The sequence below is a fragment of the Neodiprion virginianus genome, chromosome 4, assembly GCF_021901495.1.
Source record: "Neodiprion virginianus isolate iyNeoVirg1 chromosome 4, iyNeoVirg1.1, whole genome shotgun sequence".
In the NCBI taxonomy this organism is placed as follows: domain Eukaryota; kingdom Metazoa; phylum Arthropoda; class Insecta; order Hymenoptera; family Diprionidae; genus Neodiprion; species Neodiprion virginianus.
The window spans coordinates 24,119,853-24,141,088 of record NC_060880.1 but is presented as its reverse complement, the minus strand read 5'-3'; the positions used below and the strand labels follow the sequence as shown (position 1 = coordinate 24,141,088).

Genomic DNA, 21,236 nt, shown 5'->3' with positions numbered 1-21,236 from the left:
ACGGTAACTGTGACAGAATTTCACTGAATTCTTCTAGACGTTACACGGATAAAGGAATGGCTACTACGGTGGATCGTCTCTTACAATTAGTTATTTCAATTGCTTCACCGAGCATTATAGGCATTAATGGCGCTTATTAGCATCTGCAGGCTCCTTGGTTCAGGCTTCATAGATTCATCTACGAGTTGTACTTTTCTTTAAAAAATTTTATTCAGAGAACACGGAAAAATGTTTGAAGAATCGATAAATTTTCAATGGTCTGTAATAAATAATACCATTTTAGAATGATGAAACAAAGTTGATTAGTTGAGATAAAATCGTTCGTTAATTCGCATAATTCGATTCGTGTATCATGTTAGTTTTTGTAGGGTTAGATGTGTCGAGTGTGAATAATATATACAAAAATATAATCACATGCGAACAAAGCTTTTGGTGTACAAGGTTCGTATGTATTGACAGTATTAATTTCTCCGTGCCTAGTTTCACTCTAAGTTCATTTTTTAACATTTCGTAAAAGAATCAGTATTTCCCCAAAGTCCAGACGTCGATAATTTGGGGACACTGATGAAATTTCTCGGTGCAAAAGAGCCACGTTAGCCCTGGTATGGGTTTAAATAAATGAAATGTCGTATCCTTTGCGGGTAGCAACATACCAGCTTGAAATGGCACGCGAAGCAATTCCCGTCGGGCTTCAAAAGATTCCACAAGCTCCACGCAACGGGTAGTTTGATTTTAATCGCCCGTTTTCTCGCAAGCTCTCTCCGCTCGGACACAGAGAGGTTTAGTTTCACAGACAAGGTGGATAGGGGACTGAAAATCTAGCCAATTCCCTCTCGAAAAGGCTGCAAAGCGAACGCGGCTCGTGGTCAGTATGTTTTTCTACACGTGTTGGTTTTCACCGTACCGCGTGTGGTTCACACACGTGGATTTGCAGGGCTGTGTTCGTGCTCGAGTTTTCCCGGAAATGGAGGAGCCGAGGGGTCGCGGCCGAGCGAATTCGATAACCTTTTGCCGTGTTTGCGTAGATATCCGTAGACCTTAATATAGGGTATTCCATGCGCCAACTCAGTAAAGGACTGACCGTGACATTTTCCATTTTTACCTAGGGTTTCCCTGGTAATAGTATAACCCCGAGGAACCGCCGAAACAATTTTTGATATTCTTCAATTACCCGTTTTTAGTATAGGAATTTTTAAACCTTTCTGAAAACCCAGTCAATTTGATTTTCAAATATTGAATTTGGAAGTGGTTGGTTTTCAATTTGAAAACTCTCACACAGATTTCATACTGAAACAAACAGACAAAAATTGTTACGTAATGGAACCGGTCTAGAAATTTTCAAATTGAAAAATACCAGCTTTGAGAATTTTTCGAGAATATTCAGACCGTTCAAACACTGTTTTAGTCGACCAAAAAAATATGGGAAAAAATCGGCCCATCATAGGACCGGTCTTTGAACGTATAGAATAGAAAACATAGTTTCTGAGAAAAAAGTCCTTTTCCAAATCACTTCAAATATTCATAAATAATTGAGCAGTCGAATAAAAAATCAGAAAAAATTCAGGGAACTGTTTCAGAGTAGGCATAATTGCAGAAAAAAATTCAAACAAAACCAGAAACGATGAGGGTCAGACGTCGGTTTGATTCGCATGTAATTTTCCACATAATACATACACAGGATCAGTAGGGACGTTTACGCGTGGTGTGGATTACTTTTAATGATATACGTGTACAAGCTGATGTTTCACAACGCAGTTACGTAGGCCTTTGAAAACACGGTATCAATAATTTTACCCTCAATCGATATCATAAGTACACGGCCGTGCACCCGTCTCTACTCCGCGTGTATATCCACAGCACAAATGTTGACGCATCATATCCTATTTGCTTCACTTTACTTCCATCGGTAGACGTGGCGAAAAATCGTCGATCCGCATCCATATTTTACACTCCCAGATCGTTGAACCCCTTTGTGAATGCCGAGAGTGGACCGAACTGTTCATAAATTTGTACGTACTTCAAAAACCAGAAACTCGAAGACTAGAAATTCTGAGCAATTTCTTTTTCATCATATTTGCGCATACATTATTGCAAATCGAGCTAACATGCGCGAAGTTTCTTGATATTTCGAACTCGAGTTGAAAAGTTATACCACTCGAAGTTTAATGCATAGAAGAATTGAAACCAACGTTGTTCGTCTACTGAATATCCTATAACTAAACTCACTTATAAAGCTGGGAATATTCGCAGTCGAACATTATTCTTTCTCGGTATTCTCTGAATATGTACCATGCGAATAATGCGAGAAAAAGTTTTATACGGTTAGATTTTTTTTACCCATTGGAATGAAAAAGCAGAAAAAGTTTTATTTGCCCTGAATAAACGTTCAATTACAAAGGCGATTCAAACAGCTGATGCAGCATATTTCAAACATGGATTTTTTCTTCATTAATATCTCACTTGACCGCCACGTGGATCACAGGTGAACTTGTTCCTCGAGTTCGTTCGGTAAACTTTTGCTCTTTTCGTGATTGAACGATTGGCTACGATTAGATACTAAAACCATGATCCGAGGTTTTGCGACAAAGTTTGAATATTCTCTTAATCAAACCCAAAAAACCTGGGAAAATAGGGCTCAAAAACTACAATTATGTGTCGTTCAAGATATTTCGTTTTCATGGGCAGCGATTTTCCATTTGGAACAATTCCCTGTAGCCGAATTATGATTTTAGAGGTCCGTTCCTTCAGGCCACATAAAAGGTTTGCCATGAGAGATAATATAATTCTTTGATATTTCCCTTGTTTAGTTTGGCAACGTCACGTTTCCAGCAATAAGTTTCCACAATGTTTAGACCTTTGCTTTCCGGCCAATCTTGCCATTTCAATTTCTTGTATTATTATTCGTTCGATAATTGTGTCGTTTACGGTTAGAATCTCAGTCGCATTCAGATTTGTAATTAGGTTCGTTAAAAAGTCTGGCATTGCATACTTCAACCCTCAAATTCACGGGAATATTTTTTTCTCAATTCATTCGAGAAGAGCCAGATCAAATAACGACTCAAAATCATGGGGTGCGATAAAAGTAAATACGCAAGAGCTGGTTGTTACCGTATCACGCGCATATATCAGCTCATTACAGTCAATCCTGCTGGAGTATTTTTCCAGTATATGCAACCTTTTGTCTTACTGACATACCTTTGTGCATTCACTCGTCAAAATATAATGGATATCGTTTCATACATCGCTGAATTTTTCAACAACGACCTGCTATCCCTCAGCAATCGATGAAACGCCATGAACGCTTGTAATGCTTAGTGAACGGTTTGACCGTTTGCCAAGTTTTCAAGTTGGTTCTTTTCGAAAGCTCCACCAATAGTTTATCACCATTCGTAATAAAGAAATGTACAACTAGTTTTTCAGAGATCAGTCTCTCGATTTGGTTCTTTTTCCTACTAAAGCAGAGACGGTTAGGAAAGATTCCAAGTGATCAAATCAGGAACTTCTCATAGTCTTTTTCTGTAAGTTTACATATTTGAATCATTGTTTAGAAGATTTCCAGGAGTCCCAACCGAATGGTTTTAAAACTATGCAAATTATGGCCATTAATCTTTCGCAACTCTTAGAAAACTAGAAAACAATTTTTGACAAGTGAAAAGATTTGTTCAAACAATAAGACCAGTTTTATTTTTTCTCAATAATACCTGCCGCAACGCTAGATTTGCGATAGACAATTTAGGATCAATTTTACAAACAGAGGGTTTTTCGACTTTAGTTGCTGAACGTTGAAAAATTGAAGGTGATCATTCGGGAAACAAAGTATTTTTCCGAGAGACTAATTACGAATAAAATTACAAACAAACAACAGAAATCAAAAACATCAGTCAAACGATCATTTCCGCCCGAGTGCTTACCTGACTGAGATGTGTCACGTGACTGGCAGCGTAATAACTCGCCCTTGACCCACAGGGTCTAGCGTAAAGTGGCTCCAAGTCGGCGATGGTCGCGTAGCTTCCGGAGTTCGCACTTCCGGGGCGAGTGTCCACCCTTACGAGGACCGAACTCCCGGTCAGACCTCCGGTAGTAGCTGCTGTGTAGCTGCAGCACGGCAGCGTTTTCCTGAAACAGTATATCGCCAATTCAGTTCCTCCCCTCTCGAAGTAACTTTTATTTTTTTCATTTCTACGAATTCACCCCTCCGGATCTTTTTTCCTCACAGTCACAGTTCAAATATAGGCACGTGTGTGTTCCACCCAAGGAGGGTCGCTTCGCGAAGCTAATACATCTCGCGTACATACGTGCGTCGTGTGTCTCCTCTCGACCGCGTATGGAATGATCTGTAAGAGACGCGGCTCGTCGATCGGGGGCGAAAATCCCCGCCAATATCTCGAGAAACAGACGAAGAATGTAAGATTTCCGTTACACTATCCGGAGGGGTTGGGGATTTTGAGGAAGACCGGATCCGCGCCTGGTTATTAGGGTGCAGAGCCTCAAAGAGCTAATATATCCCGAGAGAGACAATTGCCCGACCCCGGAGCAGCGGATTCGCAGCGAAGGGTCTCCTCTTATCCTCATCCTTACATCGAGCTGCAGTGCAGTGGGGATCTCGACTTCCGTATGCTCCTCGAGGAAATCCTTGAACCGGAGGAGAAGCGGGTAATAAAATGTCGGGGAATCGTGCCAAGCAACCGACAGATCACCCGGCTTATTGAAAGGATATTTCATTCAGATGAGGTCCTATGAATTCCCAGGAGGACGGGCGTAGTTTTCCTCCCCCTATTTCCGGGATTCACGCTTATTTTTATGGATTCGAGCTATTTCATTACTAATGCAGTCTCGGTGCGCTGGGAGCTTGTCATAGTACTTTCGACGTGTCTCTGGGACGGAAACTCGCCTCAAAGTCAATCGATTTCAAAGGCAATTCACCCGGGCTCATCGAGAAAAGTAATTATTAATGGCGGGCGGTCGACGTCCTGCGGTTGTGCCTGCGGTCGCGTTGGACGCTGGGGTTAACTTAGGGTTATGGGACTCGACGCGACGGTGAGGAAACCCAACCTTCGGTACGCCTGTGCATCCGTACATCGCTGACTCTGTCTACACGTGGCTGTCTGACCGTAAACTGTGGTCAACCAAGAGTTACTTGCTTGCACGAGGGAACCCCAGCAGCGTTTCGAAACGGCCAAGTTGGTGCTTATTCTGCCGAGAAATATCCAATCAATCCACTCGCTCTACGAAAAATTATTGAGTCGATTTCTAATAGTCCCCGCCAGGGTGTTTTGCTGTCTGTACGATAATAGTGCGGCTATTAGATCGGCTGTTATGATGACGACTTAATTTACTGTTTCTGATTGGCGAGCGAGACAATTTTATGGGTGACTGTGGATTGTGGACTGATAAAGATCTGTCGTTAGGGTGCAAGCTGCTCAATTATCGAAGAATACATCGGAAGAATCGATCTAATTGTAAAGATGACTAAGGTAAATGTCCCAATTATTGACCGTTTTTGGTTGTATCCGTTTTATGCTTAGGTCTGAAATTACTAAAAAATTAAATTTTAGCAATTGGTTTTAGTCATCGAGACGTTCACAATTTGCGCAGCCAATTTGTAACTTTTGAAAATTCAAGGCTCAATAATTGGGTCTGAGCGTGTCAATATCTACTAGATTTACCTTACAATAAACAAATTCTCGTAATTTAGACAATAAATGGGTAATTGGGTGTATACCTATGATAAGTCGTATCACTCGCACAGTCTTTTTCGGGTATCGACATATTGACTTCATATCTTCATAATTAATGCAAAAGCTTTGAACTCTGTATTAAGACATTCATTGCCGTTTTGAAACGGGTCTTTGTAACGACGACGTTGAATAATTTCGCGCCTCTGCACTGTTTTTATTCAAAGATTCTCCATTCTTCAAGACGCACAGCCAAAATAAGCTGCAACGATCACAATGAATAAATATCATGAAATTTTACAGTAAATGCGCTGAAAGACTCATTCAACAATTGATATTCTGCAGCGCTCGAAGCTTAACCACGTTTCTGGTATTTCCGCGGTGTAAATAAGGAAAATGCTTGTGGTAATTAAGTGAGGCTTGTGCGGCTTAGTGTCCTGGGGAAATTTTATCGCTGTAGGTACTTACTGTGACTCTTGAACCCTGGCCTTGCTGTTCCTGATGTATAGGGCACTGACCACGCTTGCAACGACGAGAACCAGGGCGCAGGCACAAGCCGCTGCCACGTAGAGTGTTCCGCTGCCAGTTACCAGGGAGCCAGCTTCCAGCTTCACTGAATTGTTCTTCAGTGGGGCTTCCACACCTGAAAACGAAATTGACCAAAAAATTTCATCCCCTGAAGTAGAATTTTCTCTGGACTTGTCGGTATTGCTTTGTCAAAGTTTGAAACGGAACGAAACGTCATGGTTCACAAGATTGTGTTTTCACGGTAAAAAATATTGCAAGTTTCAGAATCTGTCCATGAACTGAACTCTGAGAGTATACATTACGCTTAGAGTCAAGTACGGTCGATTTACAAAAATGCGACGGTAGCCTGGAATCAATTCAGTACTTTGGACACGAACTTGCGTCCTTTACATTGACGGGGAATGTTCTGCATAGAAAGCTGTATGAATGAGTGTATCAGAGACGGTAGAGTTCACTTCACTTTGCTTCAATGCGTTTTTCAATATCCTATTACCTATACCTACCCACTGGTTCTTTTTATTGAGTATGCAGTTTTCGCGATTTTCTTCTATTGAAAATCATTTTTCTGTAAGAACTTGCGAAATGTCTGACTTACCAATTTCAGTTGCTCAGTTGCGTTGTTCAGCTGCGTGATAGTCGGAACGTCGCAAATATAAGCAACAGTTAATTAGTCTGTTGGAAATTAGGAAACGTGCAATTGCGATTTAAACATTTATGTTGATACACGCGTCAGTAGAAACGATAAACTGCGCAGAGACGTGTCGCCTCAGAATCCTGAGTCAGAAACGAACGAATTGCGTTAGAATGTAGACGACTGCTGATAAGAATGATTGACTGAAACAGAGTCGACGTCAAGCCACGGTTTTACTCCGCAAAATAGAATTGGAAAAATCTTGTTTCAGACGTGAACAGCACAGCGTTTATTTCAGATTTCATTAAGCTGACGGAGGCGAAATTGCATTGGGTTCACCGAAACCGAACCGAAGCCACGCTAATACTCGACAAAGAAACTTTTACTCCCGAGAGAACGGAGATAATAGAATAAAGTCGAATAGTTCGCGGGGTTCTTTTTATTTCCTACTGATGGAAAATGTGCATCCTTATACCGAGATGCAAAACCATACGTGCATGCATAGTTTCAAGTCCTTTGTCAATTCCAACTTACGAACCGCATCAGCTGTCGGCAACTTCGGAAAAATTAATAACTTTGATAAGTCTCGATGCAATCCTGCCTCCTGCAAAGGAGAAAAGCTTTTTGTTCACCTCATTAGATGCTTTCGTTTTACTCGATTTCATACCATCATCTCACAGCGGAACGAAGTAGAGGAAAGCGACGCGTTGCGGCACCTTTGATACTTGCACACTCCCGTATAAGGAGTTATAGTAACGGATAGACAGATGGAGCATAGTGCGAATTTAAAATGCATTGCTGCAGCAGTGGCGGAAAGTAAAATTCCTTTGAGAAAGACGTCAGTCAAGGACGTGACGGTTAACGAAGGCAGAAATTGAAGAGAGTCTGACCACTTGGTGAACTTGCGAGATTCCTGAGCGAAAACTTTGCCAATAAAACCCTGAGAGAATGTCGTATCTTCCTGTCTCACAACCCCCGTCAAGTGCCGACGCTTCTTTGCCAGAGTCTTTACTCAGACGGCGCAGAAAGTGGCAAAAAAGTGAAAATGTTACGGGGAGAAAAGTGCAGAATGCTGCCTTAGAGCGAGAGATCTAGTCGGACGGTTGTATATTCAGGGTCCCAACGAAACGCAACTCGTTGTCTGCCCGGGTGGCGATAAGGGTGGCCGAGGTTGTGGATCGGGACCGTAAGAGGCGGCGAGGCAAAAGAGGAAGATAGTCAAGGGGGAGATCGAGCGAGGGAAAACATCAAGAGAATCGCTCGGGTGCGATGAGACGGGTGAAAATAAAGCGAAATAGGAAAAGGAAAGTACTACGGCGAAAGAGAGAATAGGGCAAAAGAGAACTAGAATACAGGATATGAAAGGTACGGTAAAAATGTTGCTAAATAAATCTCTGTGAGAATCGGACTCGAGGTAGGTTGGTAAGTACCGTCGAAGTACTTGAGTTATACCGTACTTGAGTTTTGCCGTAGCTTTTCATTTTCCCTTTACACCTTAAATCTCCATTTCAAAATTTCCTGGTCATTCTCTTTCGCTTGGGAATTTCTTCAATTAATTGTTCACGACAAATTTTCCTCGAGAGTTTCCTGACCCGAGTTGCTCAGGAATAAGAGACGGAAAACATATGTCGATTTTCTTTGGCTCTGCTTTACTCTGCTGGTTCAACTGTTTGTTGGTACGCTTGTTGAAAAAAATTACCTATTCACATGGGTTGGATTTTTCAAGCTCATTATAATTCATTGAGCCTTGCGTAAGAATTGCGATGAGCTAATGAATCGTAGTATTTACAAGCCTTAGACTGTCAGGATATACAAAAGTATGACACTAACAATAAGCATGTTACATTGTTACATACATCATGAATGTCACGCTAGATGTGTGAACAAATACATAGCTTGGAGTCTTATACTTATATAACATATGACCAACAAGATTACCATTGGTAACTACTACTGGGTGCTTATCACTCCACTATGACCACTGACGTCATAGACTCAGTATAAGAATTTAATAGGTAAAATTTTACGTTCAACTCTATGTTAGGTATATGTTAGGTTTACAGTAACGCTCGAAAGTATTTTTACAATATGAAATTCGTTATTATTTTGACTAGGCGCAATGGTTGAATTGTTTTCTTTCAAAGCCTATGGTAGAATTTTGAAAAAGCCTCGCGGTTAATATTTCCTACTCTCCAAATGAAGTCAGATGTAATTATAATGCAAATGTGTTTGTTTAAAATACCAAGATTGACCTTTACGTACTATAAAAATGAATTAGTTCGGTGTAGGGTATATTTTCAAATGTTGAAATAAAATCGGCGCTGAGAAAGAAAAAGGAAGGAGGAAGGGGGGGGGCGAGGGCGAGGAAGCAAAGCTCTGTAAATCAGTGTCACAACACGTGACAACGACCCCACTTTATAGATAGATGAATTACTTGCAACATCAGTGTCTTGGATAAATAGATCATATTAAATTAACTGTGCCTTAAATTGTTTACAAGTTTAACGAAGTTATTGTACAACTCTTTAACAGTGCCTTCCGCACGAGCTGTTGAATAATTTATCGCGTCGTTAACGTCAGGATGCTTACGCTCATATTTCATAACTCAAACCAAATTTTATCAGTCGCATAAACGTCTTGACTAGTATTCGATCGTCGATCACGAATAGCGGTAATAGGCTCTGAAATTTCGATTACGAATAGCGGTGATAGAATCTGAAATTTCGAATATTTGATTATCCTCGGTTTCGCGATCTAAGCGCAACTTTGGGTACAATTGTTGGATTATTTTTTAATTCCTCAGACTGCGGTAAGTATCAGTACTGGAAAATCTTGTAGTGGAATTTCAAAAAGTCTCGTATCGAATCTTTCTCAGTTTTCGAAAGGTGAAACCTGTCACTAATTGAAACGTATGCGCATTACAATTAATGGTATTCAAAGTAGCTGTGCCATCCGTATTTAGTGCATATTGCCGAGACTCAAAAAGTGTAAACGAATACCCTTAACACACGGCGTGACATTCAGTAGAACTTCTACAGCAAAAAACCTGACTGAAAAAGTCCGTCTAAAAATATGAATGTGGTGAGTAAAATATATTTATACTTTGACACAGATTTTCGCTGATTACTTGCGTATGAAACACTCGATCAATCCAAGTCTTTTTTCAGAATAATTCAGGATTTAGAATAAGAAACCACGTACTAGAGGGCGAACAAGTCTCTTACAACGCCAATTATAACAGTGTTGGAAAATTTGTACTGGATAGACTAGAAAGCAATCCAGCCTTGACGGGTCAGGTAATATTACACTGAGAAAAATTTCATTTGTTATAGTAACTAGAAAAATTCAGTAAAACAGGTATCGTTAAAACAACTCTTTGAATATTATTGGAGTTACGAAAAACGAGATACAACTAACCATTTTGCGCTATTGTTGATCCTTTTTTGGTAATTGCAACGTAAAATCAGTTTGTTCGGTTTACTGTACTTTTTTTAGTTGAGTAAGGCTTTAACATCAATTTATTGTTGCACAAGCATTAAATTTTCGCAACAGTCACAAGAAAATATAGTAACAGTAATTGTAATGAGAAAGAACAATCACGGATGCTAGACTTTCTGGTAACAGCTACAAAACTAATTTTCATTTTGTACCTAGAACTGTAATTTTCGATTGTGGTAAAAAATAAAAATAGTTTAGGACTGGGTGGTAATCGGAACTAAAAATTTCTCTTAGTGCAGCAATATGAAGCACGATATGCAAACCGGATTTTCACATACATGGGACTTTTTTTTTGAAATTCACACGTTTAAATTATTATGTTTTCAACAAAATACATCACAAAATTGGATAATCCCAGGAAAAAAATCATCAACGAAACCATTTTTCATGATCCAATATACCAAAAAAATGTACGGAATGTCGGTTTTCGTGCATTATGACAAAAAAAAAAGATCGATTTGCGCCAGACAACATTTTTTATTCTCCATTGAGTCCCCTGGCAAAATTAGAGGAAAGTAAAATAATTTCCGACAACCAGTACATTAAATTCGGTGAAACCGAGTAAGCATACTCGTTCACGATTTTCCGTTTTAGATTGATACTGCTACTGGCGAAATATACACTTTCGGAAAAATGAGAGAGCGAAGCGTTAGATGCGCCCTATGGATGAAGTCCCAGGGTCTGATTCCACGAGACGTCATTGCGATCTATTCCGAACATCAACTCGATGCAATGATACCTTGCTACGCAGCATTGTATCTTGGGGCTATTTCTACTGCTTCGGATGTAGCGTTGGAAACATGTGAGTACATCGCGTATGACGTTAGATGCAGACGATTTTGATCGAAAGATAAAACCGAGATCACATTTTACGAAACAAATTGTAGTGAACCAGTGGTTAGTTTATGTTATCGCCACTGGAGTAGATATGTCATGGCTAGTTACCTATGTGATAATACATAATTGTCTACCCGAGAACACACTGGTTAAATTTTATACTCTTCAGTTCCAAATGTAATTGCTTGCTCTACGCAAATTTCGAAACACTCTTTACACCACTTTTATTTATAATTTGATGACCCCCTATGCAATATATTGGAGATATGAAACCTTTTTTGCAGCTGACTTTTATCACCGGTTGAGTGTCACTAAACCAAAAATAATATTCGTCAGTGAGAAAGGAGTTGCGGCTGTAGAGGAATCGGTTAAAGCAACAAAACTTGATGCAAAAATAGTCGTCTTTGGCCGTTGTACGGGTTTCATTGATTTCGAAAGCGCAATCGCAAAACAAGATGCCGAAGAGGTGATGAATTTTAAGTGTACCCCGATCGAGTCTTCGAGGGAGATTGCTTTAATTCTATTTTCTTCCGGAACAACGGACCTGCCAAAAGATCCTGCAATGAGCCACGCCGCTCTCCTGATGCAGTTTTGCATAAAATCCGAAATTTTTGGAATGGATGGAAAGATTTGCTTGTACCTTCCACACTTTAGTTGGATCACTGGACTACACTGCTCTTTTATGAGTCTGGGTTGGGGTATACCTAGGTTGATAACAAAAGTCTTTGACGAACCCTCAATTTTCGCCATAATCGAAAAATACAAAGTAAGTTTAGACGTTTTTGAAGTATTCTCCATGTATCGAGTAGCCTAATCCGCCACGTAACAACTTCTGTAAGAATTCGCAAATCCTTCTACTGTCTGAAAAAGATTCGTCAAAAATCGGTCGAGATTGCCAAAGTTTAAATTTAGTTGGTGAAAAAATGTATAGGAAAACTTGCATGGCAGAGGTGACCCGAATTTCCGTTGAAATAACCACTCAGAAATTCAGGTACATGTAATTTCAGGTGAACTGGCTTCACGTGAGTCCCGGCATGCTCAACAGATTCTTAAAATCTGACGTATTGGGCCTCTACGATCTTTCTTCTTTAACTCGAGTGATTTTTAGTGGAACACCGCTCTCCACAACGTCTTACGAAGCTTTGTCCAAGCGCTTCCCGAAGATCCAGATCGTCGTAAATTACGGCACGACGGAAGTTGGATGTGTTTCACTCCAGTCGCTGGACTCAGGGCTTACCACCTTCTGCGGTAAAATTGTGGAAAATGCAAAGTTGAAGGTAATCGATCCGGATACCAACCGCTTGTTGGGTCCCAGTGAAAAAGGTGAACTACTGCTGAAGAGCACCTTCATGATGAACTCTTATTATGAGAATCCTGAAGCCACAGCCGAGATCGTTGACGAGGAAGGTTAGCGGGATTGACAGACCTTTCGGGGCAAATTTACAATGGTATTTGTGGTTCTTGAAATGTTGTCCGCTTATCCTATCATTCAAGGATGGGTCCACTCTGGAGATTTCGGTTACTACGATGAGAATGGGAACGTTTTCGTGATTAACAGAATTAAGGAGATTATATGGTATCATGGTCGCAATGTATATCCATCCGAAATCGAGAATCTGATACTGACTCATCCTGGAGTCATGGAAGTGGCTGTTGTAGGCCAACCGCATCTTGATGATGTGGAACATCCGATAGCGTTTGTGGTCAGGGTAACTGGCTCTGACATACGTGAGGAGGTAATTTTTCATCTATCATTCCGACACCTTGCTATGAGTTCATAACCCCAGACTGAAGGTTGTGCCGTGGCAATTCACTCAAAATATTTCAGATCACTGAAACCGAAATAGTTGATTTGGTAGCCGCAAGGATGCCAGACCACTATCGACTTCGTGGTGGCGTTACGTTTCTCGATGATATTCCCAAAACTTCGACCGGAAAGTTCCAACGCCGAAAACTAAGAGATTTGGCGAGGGCCATGGTGACACCTTGAATTTGCCTGTTTAGCAATAAACTATGTTAGTTATTTTGTATCCAGCCCAGTAATTCTTAAGAAAATATTATTAAGCTTGTATAACAGACAAATCTCCTATCTGATAACGATCGCTACATTTCATATTCAATAATATGAATATGTGGAATGAGGATATAAAATTGAGAGTTCTTACTGAGATACGCTAGATTTTGGAACAATCACTATCTGAGTTCAAGAGGTCGTTTGCTATCAATAGCCAACGACCAGTCACATTACCATTGATAAGCAGATCCACAGGTCAATGGCTGAGAGTTTTACCAGCACAATTCCACACAGATCACTTCATAATTAGACGGCACGCTCACTTTTCCAGCAAAATCGTACATTCTTCAATTGAATAAAAAAAAAAAAGTTGTTCGCCGTAGAGTAAGAAACACGTACCTTCTATTCGTGCATATAATATTTTAAGTGAAGAAAGCTTCGATCGATTTAAAAAATATGAGATAAGCTGTTGTTTCGTTTGACGTGGAATCACCCGTATACCCGTACCTTATACCGGTGTAAATGTTGCCCGCGTCTCGACGGGATTCAAGCCTCAAGGAATCGGTCCATTGACCGTGGGATCTAGAAAGGGAAGCTTCCCTTCCTCTTCTCGCAGGTTTTGGCCAGCATGGACATAAACCGCCCCCGTCTGCCGACCTCGGGACGACCGCAATCAAACGGTGGCAAACTGAGATTTACGCTCGTCCGAAATTAAGTCCAGCTGGATTAACACGAACCCCGAGGTATTTCGCTATCGCGTTCCGTGGGGAACCCCTTTTTCCGTTGTTAGTTATAAAAGTAGAGTGGCTCGAGCTTACCGAGCTTAAGTAAATGAACGAGCCGCGTTTGTTTGATTGAAAAAAAGAAACCCGATTCGCGCTTCGGATAGCCGCGAATTTTCTTGTTTTTCTCCTTCGGACGCTGGAGGCTTATGAGATATCCGATTTCACGCCTTCTCCTGTTTCTACGTTTCAGTATGTAGAAGTGTTGATTTATCCGACATTTGTTGTGTGAATGTAATTTTCTTACTTTCGATTGCTTTTTTCCAATATTATTGACACGGTCAATCTCTCTAATTGTAAGAAATGATTTCCACTGTCGGACAATTACCCACCAATTTTATCCTTAATCTTGAGAAGTAATGATCAATATTTCTCTGAAAAAATCGATTATTTTTGTCATTCGGATTTTCTATTACTTATAAAAACTGATATTCTAATTCTGCAAGAATTGCAAAAGAGTATCGATGAATAAGAATTCGTTTAAATTGTACGATCTCTTCTTCTTCGCAGTTATTCTCAAAAGTACCTACCTGAGTAGTTGAAACGTTCATCAGTCTGCTTTATAGATCGAAATATTGACTGGTTTCAATTCTCAAAAGATCAGAAACCTGAATGGTTCAAATTTCCGCAGCTTCTGTTAGCCATGAAAAATTTTCTTGAATCGAATTTTCATTTCTCAAGCCAAAGATCTTAGAAAATTATAACAGTTCGGAGTGTTCACTCTTCGTCCATTTCCACCATTTGGCCATTCCACCCCTCGAAGCCTTGAACGCTCGGAATTTTCGTCACCTTTAGAAAGTTGTACGCAGTCGGAATATTGACCATTCGGAATATCGACGAGCATGAAAGTCGTTTCAACGATTCGGTGTGGTAGCAACCGTGTGAGTTTTTTCAAACGAAATAAATTTTCGAGACTTTCTTTTGCAATTTTCCCGAATGGCAGACGCAGCTGAAACGGTTCCAACCGTTTTTCAACCCACAGAAGCTGATCAGCTTCTAAGTTCCCCAATTGCAAAACATGAGTCGTAACCAAAACACTCGGTCAGAACACATCTGCAGCAGTTCTCTTCGGGTGTATTTTGCGCCCCGTTTTCCACTCGCAATCAGCCGAACCGCCCGCTGAGGTATTAACTTCGTTTTAGAAATGGCCGGGGGGAGCGGACCGACAAAGAAGATAATAACACGGTGCTCAGGTGAAAGGGTGCCCTTACATTTAATCCGAAGGGCTGCGAGGAAAAAGCCTGTTCTTGCCGAGGGGGTGTAACGGATCGAGTGTACCGAACAACCGATCGTACGCCCGATATTTGAGTTCCCCTCCTCTGTGAGCGAGGCGACGCGGATTACGACTCGGAATATAATTTTCATCGAGCCCTGTTTCTCAGCCCTCTGTCAACCGTCGGAAAAGCCCCGAGTCAAGCGGAGCTTTTACAATTCATCGTAACTTTTCAATCCTCACTTCGCGCTTTTCTCTGCATCCAGCACGCGAGTTTGTTTTTACAAAGAAATACACTCGTGAATTTCGAACGGTCGGTGTGCAGAGAATTCGTTATTAATACGTAGGGTGGGTTTGCATTATGGCCATATTTCGCGATATATTCATTCACTCCGTTTTTGCACTTTCTTTTTTCCATTAAATCTCCGCGCGAAATTCAATTTTGCGACGGGATTGCTTTTCGTTGTTCTACTTCGAGTACTGTAACCGGATCCGAGACCGGATCTGTCAACTCCGCGAGGGGATGTCGCCCTGCGACTTTCCGACCTGACGCTCGACTCCACCAGCTTCACCCTGTTTCCCGTCAATTTCAACAAACCACCCGGGGATACCGTGTTTCAAATTTCTTTTTTTTTTCACACTACTACGCGTTATCAAGTGCGCGTGTGTTGGCGGTAAACATGTTGCAGAATCGAGTGGGCACGCAAAATATCGCTGATTGTGAGTGAAACACAAACTTCATTGCAAAGCCGGACGATTTCACTATCAGCACAAAATCTGTACGAACTCGAATTTCGTTAAATCCTCAGAATAATTTCACTCAAGAAATTTGGAATGAATTATTGCACCGAATGAAGAAAAATAAAACGTAATTAATAAACGATTAAATAGACCAAATACAACGACTACACTGGAATTTGAACTTGAAACGGTAAGACTGATATAACAAGATTAAATAACCTGATTGAATTTCTTACCCGAGAAATTCAGTCTTGAATGATTGATCTAAATTCAAAAATGGCAAACTGCTCGCGAGATCCTCCAAACTCATGAAATAATCGAATTCCTTTTTTACAAAATTTAGTTTCGAGTGTTTAAAAAAAAGTTGAAAATTGCCCGTTGTCCATTTTACTGCCACGTGTTTAAAAATATAGTTAAAAAAATATACTCATACCTTTGAGACAAATTTTATTGCGTCTGAAGAGTAAAACAGTGTCGTTGTATCGGGTTCCAGGTGGCGCTGTGACGTTCAGCCTTAAGACCAACGGAATCTCGGCACTGGCGTCTCCGGAACAGGGCAAACGTATCCTGAACACCTGAAGCTTGACCGGAACTTCTCCCTGGGCCGAGACGTTCACCCTCGGTGGTAGTAGAGCCGTCATCCCGGTATTGCCTCGACCCGGCGTCCCGACGACTTCGTAGTCGAGCTGCATGGAGTAGGGAAGCTGTTGGCAGGTGAGAAAAGAACCCGTGTTAAAAGCTTCCACCCTTTCATTCTGTGAGCTTTTCTGTGTATCCACTTTCGTTCCGTTATTCCAGGTACTGGATAGGAAATCATTGTTTCTCTTTTATGCATACCAAAACGGTTTGATCGCATATTGAAAAAGCTCACGGCAGACTTGTTGGGCTATAGATCGTTATTTGAATTTAAAGCTCGGTGGAGATTTTTGATAACATCGAGCATATTTTTCTAGCTGTTATTAATTTCAATTCTGTACACCTGAAAAAATTAGTTGCAAAGAATCCGGGTTAAATACTCAATGAATATACGTAGACGGATAAGTTTGGCCATTTAACGTGAATTAATATTCTTCAATTTCATGTGATGAATCTAATTGATGCCAGCTCGGACCGTTAATTATTCAGTTCAATTACTAGAGCTTCTCACTCGTGATCGTTGAACAGCGTTGGTTAAATTATAGATTATAATGATTAAACTTGTCTCTTTGAAATGGAAAGCACGTTTTTCTAGTCGCATATTTGCTTTACAGAAAGCAATATCATGTTTTGAATTCTGCAGATGTGATCAGCTCCTTAGAAAATGCCCATGATTCGGTAAAAACGTGTCAGAAATCGACTTTTGAACCTTGATAATTTTGCACCAGTCCCAGCAATTTTAGTCTCATTGTGTGTTTATTCCTTTAAAATGATATATGTGTCCATTTCGAGATCGTTTAGAAGGGATTTTCTGTATGCTCAAACGTGATATCATCGAAAGTTAATTTATAGGGTTTCGTTTTGTCAAGAAAATAACGAGTTAATGCAATTCAGGATTAATTTAATTGTCAGACGATTTGTACAGAATACATTAAAATTTAAAAACAGAAGAAAAGTTTTGATTCCTGTGACAAATTGGCAAATAATACAATCTGAATGAGTTCAATGTTGTCTTTGCCCTAAAGTTATTGGAAACAGGACCTTCTCCACTTCTATTAGCAGTTAAACATTTTTTCCTACGTTAAGGAGAAATTCTTCACTTAACGAAATTCCACGCAAGCAATTTCAGATTCACTTTTTGAACCTTGATGCTATATCTCTTGTATTTATTCAATTGACTTCATCTCACTGCTGTAAGTATAGTAAGAGCGCTTAAGTAACCGAGTTCGGCGTACAAAGGTGCCTACTTTGTACCGCAAAAGTGCTTGGCGTTCAACTCGCAAGTTTGCTCTCTGGAGTAAGTATAAGCACTCCTAGTCTATGGAAGGAACAGAAGTTTCGCAACCCAAAAGTTGCGGGTGTCAGTGTAAATAGGCGTGAACGAGACATGGCAGCGGTTTTGGGGCGTGCGAAAACTTACTTCGCGCAGCGAGTTTTTTCTTCTTGATCCTTACCAAAGTTGTACCCCATTACTCACTACTTACTGTTTATAGCAGAGTCAATGTTCATGTCAATGATGAATTTTCTCAATTAGTTGAGTTCGGAAAGCAAGTATCGGATAAACGATCGTTTCTTACAGCGAAAAAGTAAATTCGTGAGAGAAGAAGGAAAAACGTGCTTTTTGAAACACAAATAGATACGGCAAATCTGGCAGATCCATATTCGGCTTTCATGATTACGATTTTTTGCAATCATTTGCGTAGAAGCAGTATTTTCATATTAAATCATTTATCATTATGAAGGTTTAAAAAAATTCATATATCGCTTTATAATCAACCCAGAATTAGTTAACTAATATGGCAAAGTTGGAGATTCATTCTAGCGATCTGATGAATAAACAACTAATACAAAAAACGATCAAATCAGGGTTTAAAAAATGATGCTAAAGTTAGTTAAGTTGAATTTTGTTTCGAGAATCTCTTGCGAATAAACAATAAAGAAATTAAAACCCTGAAATTGAAAAAAGAAGTATATAGTCTTATACATATTATAAAAAGGATTAGGTTATTGGTCTGATTTCGTTTGTTCATGCGAAAATTAGATTGGTCGACAAAATACAGATGAAAGTTGGGCAAATTGTCTAGTGAATTCTTTATAAATCAACTCGACTGAGTTTCTACATTAACGTTAAAATATTTTCAGTAAAGGATAACTTTGTTACGAACGCTTTGATGGAGATTTTCCAGTTGAAATTCGTAATTGTTTTTCGTCAAAAATCTGTGCACCGAGGTTTTTAATAACAGGGCGTCTACACTTTGGAAATTTGGGCGTGTAAGAATTTAGTCCCATATCACGTGGATTATTTAATTAATATTTAACTTGACGAGGTTTAGTCAGATTTTTCAAACCATTTTGACAAATGTCTTAGCCGACTGTACGTTCTATGGATCTTTAGGTCATACAATTAAGTATTTGAATGAAATTTTTTTATTTCATATTCTTGTAGATTGGAAAACAATATTTCGGACGTATTTTTTATTTTTTCGATTGAATCAAAATTGCCATTAATATAACAGATTGAAAACTATAACATTGTGACGTCACCCATGTTAAGATATATCTAATTATATTAAAACCAGTGAAATTCAATCACCTATAAAATGAAATATTATCATTTTTAACGAAAAACAAAAAATACGTTCTCATTATTTTGGCTTGCACCGCATTATGCACCGCTAAAAATGTAAAAAAAAATTTCATTCGAATACTCAATTCCGGTGGAAATTCCATTATCTCACCTGCTCAAAGCGGTTTTTCACATTTTCCGTAAAACGCTCGGCAAGTCTCGCACGAAATCGCAGAATATCACACCGGCGAATGGCGCGAGATAGGCCTGCTTATCCGTTCAGAAACGCAGGTACGTATATCCGTTCAGCGAGCGGACTCTGAAGTTGAATATACCGGTTAGACACGCTATAAGTTTTACGGTGTGTAATAAATAAAAACTCTCGTGACGCCTCGTCAACCTTCTCGCCCCTGACCCGGGGGTTGAGGCGCAGCCACGCGTTGCGTGCCGGCACTTCAGCTTATAGGATTAAAATACATCGTTTATCGTGCGAAACTATACGACTTGTCGCTTAAACGGGGTAATTGAGACGTCGTTTGTTCGGTAGACCCTCGGGGATTTTGTACCACCTCATTGAGTGCCGAAGGAGTGGATGAATTTCGGAAAGTTTATTGTTCCCGAGTGTCGCACGCGTAAATCTGACCTTTGACGGGAGAAAAGTCAAAGCGTAGGCAAGCGAAATATAGAACCGTCAGACTTGTGACTAAAAATACAGCAAACCGAAACATTCTATTTTTGAAGATTCTATTTTTTGGTTTTTTATGCTTTAACATTCTACATTTAAGGACTCTTCCGTATTTAAACTTACTGCATTTTAACATTCAATTACATGGATTATCGAGTTTTTGAAAATTCGTCGTTTTTACCTTTCTGTTTTCCAATGATTCCACCCTTTTATTCCCAACCCTACAAGTTTTCACTGGTACTGATAATGTATTCTCAAATCTCACCATGACGATGTTCATTTAGATATTTTTTTTATACCCAAGTCTAACTGACCCACGTTTTTTCGACTCTTCCCTAAGGAGGTTATTCGCCATTGAGGAATATTTGTCCTCAGTTATAGCTTCAAAATGTACCGCGCCTCTTCGAAATTCTTGTGCGAAAAATATCTTAGGCTCTGCGTCAGCTGACAATAATTTTGAAACTGTTCCGAAATTGAAAATAATTTCTATCACCGTTCATTTAAAAAATTCCTAGACCTTGAATTCTCTTGTAGACGTGACGTGGATTAGAACGAATCTGGTAGATTCTCACAATCAGTAACTTGACACCAAGCATCGATATTTGCGCTTTTGTTAATAATTCGAGTATTTTTTGTTTCTGTATTTTCAGAGATAACCTTGTGGCTTGCGAATATATTAATTGTACAAGTATTCAATGGGCGTTTATGCGGTACTAAAATAAAAATGATCCGATTTTCACTCACCAGTATTCTTAGAGATACGACGTATGCTTCAGACTGGTTGAGATATGCGAGGGATCCGAAGTGTCAGAGATTACAGGGGCAGAAGACTGAGTGGAGCGGGCGGTCGACCGAGAGGGCGAATCGTTTTCTTACACCGATTACGCGGATCCTCGATCCATCCTGAAGTGTGCGTTGAGCGAACGCGAGGAAATCACTCGAGGGTTGCGAACTTTGGATTGAATTTCATTCTCGAAACACTACGACAACATGGAATAGCTTCGGTGCTCCGAAATTCCTCATAAATGTAAGTATGTACCGTCGATTTCAACGATTTTTCGATCGACTTGGCGATCAGACCGTTTTTTCAGGAACTGGAAATACCACGAAATTTCCAAATGTCATTTCGTGTTTTATTCGCACCCCGCCAATATCTTTTACAAAAGTTGTTCGAACTATCGCAAGTCTCTTATTTTTTTCGATTGAGCTTTACATGCTGCCTCTCGTATCGTGAATTGGACGAATTTTAATCTCTTCGAAATTCTTCAACGACGAAATTTTCCACCAAAGAATTCTCACTTTTCGAATATTTTCGTTTTTTTGAGATCCGTAGACCAAGGGAAAATTAAGTTACCGGAGAAGCTGAATTCGAAGAAAATTTAGGAAAATAAACGAATTCAGTCGTCTCAGAATTTGAAAACAATCCAGCG

General features: G+C 39.9%; 2 protein-coding genes across 4 annotated transcripts in view; one reads left to right on the top strand and one right to left on the bottom strand.

The window, feature by feature from the left end:
• The window catches only part of LOC124302550 (tyrosine-protein kinase Drl-like), a 69,366-nt gene that overhangs the window by 9,368 nt on the left and 38,762 nt on the right, over positions 1–21,236 (bottom strand). For all 3 annotated transcript variants that reach the window (XM_046758825.1, XM_046758827.1, XM_046758826.1), the window contains 3 exons: positions 16,353–16,623; positions 6,144–6,318; positions 3,912–4,116 (listed from right to left, as the gene is read on the bottom strand). In XM_046758825.1, coding sequence (XP_046614781.1) covers positions 3,912–4,116; positions 6,144–6,318; positions 16,353–16,623 — 651 coding nt within the window. The remainder of the gene's footprint in view (positions 1–3,911; positions 4,117–6,143; positions 6,319–16,352; positions 16,624–21,236) is intronic.
• On the top strand, positions 9,494–13,320 carry LOC124302551 (4-coumarate--CoA ligase 1-like). The gene is made up of 8 exons (XM_046758828.1): positions 9,494–9,643; positions 9,778–9,915; positions 10,002–10,130; positions 10,927–11,134; positions 11,454–11,935; positions 12,177–12,576; positions 12,664–12,905; positions 12,998–13,320. The coding sequence occupies exons 2-8, from the start codon at positions 9,907–9,909 to the stop codon at positions 13,157–13,159; spliced, it is 1,632 nt and encodes a 543-aa protein (XP_046614784.1). The 5' UTR covers positions 9,494–9,643; positions 9,778–9,906; the 3' UTR covers positions 13,160–13,320.

What these genes read in the sequence shown, in the direction of transcription:
- LOC124302551 (XM_046758828.1), top strand. An exon ending in CGAGATCGTTGACGAGGAAG is followed by an intron (nt 12,577 to 12,663) that starts GTTAGCGGGATT and finishes CTATCATTCAAG; the next exon opens with GATGGGTCCACTCTGGAGAT. An exon ending in GCTCTGACATACGTGAGGAG is followed by an intron (nt 12,906 to 12,997) that starts GTAATTTTTCAT and finishes AAAATATTTCAG; the next exon opens with ATCACTGAAACCGAAATAGT.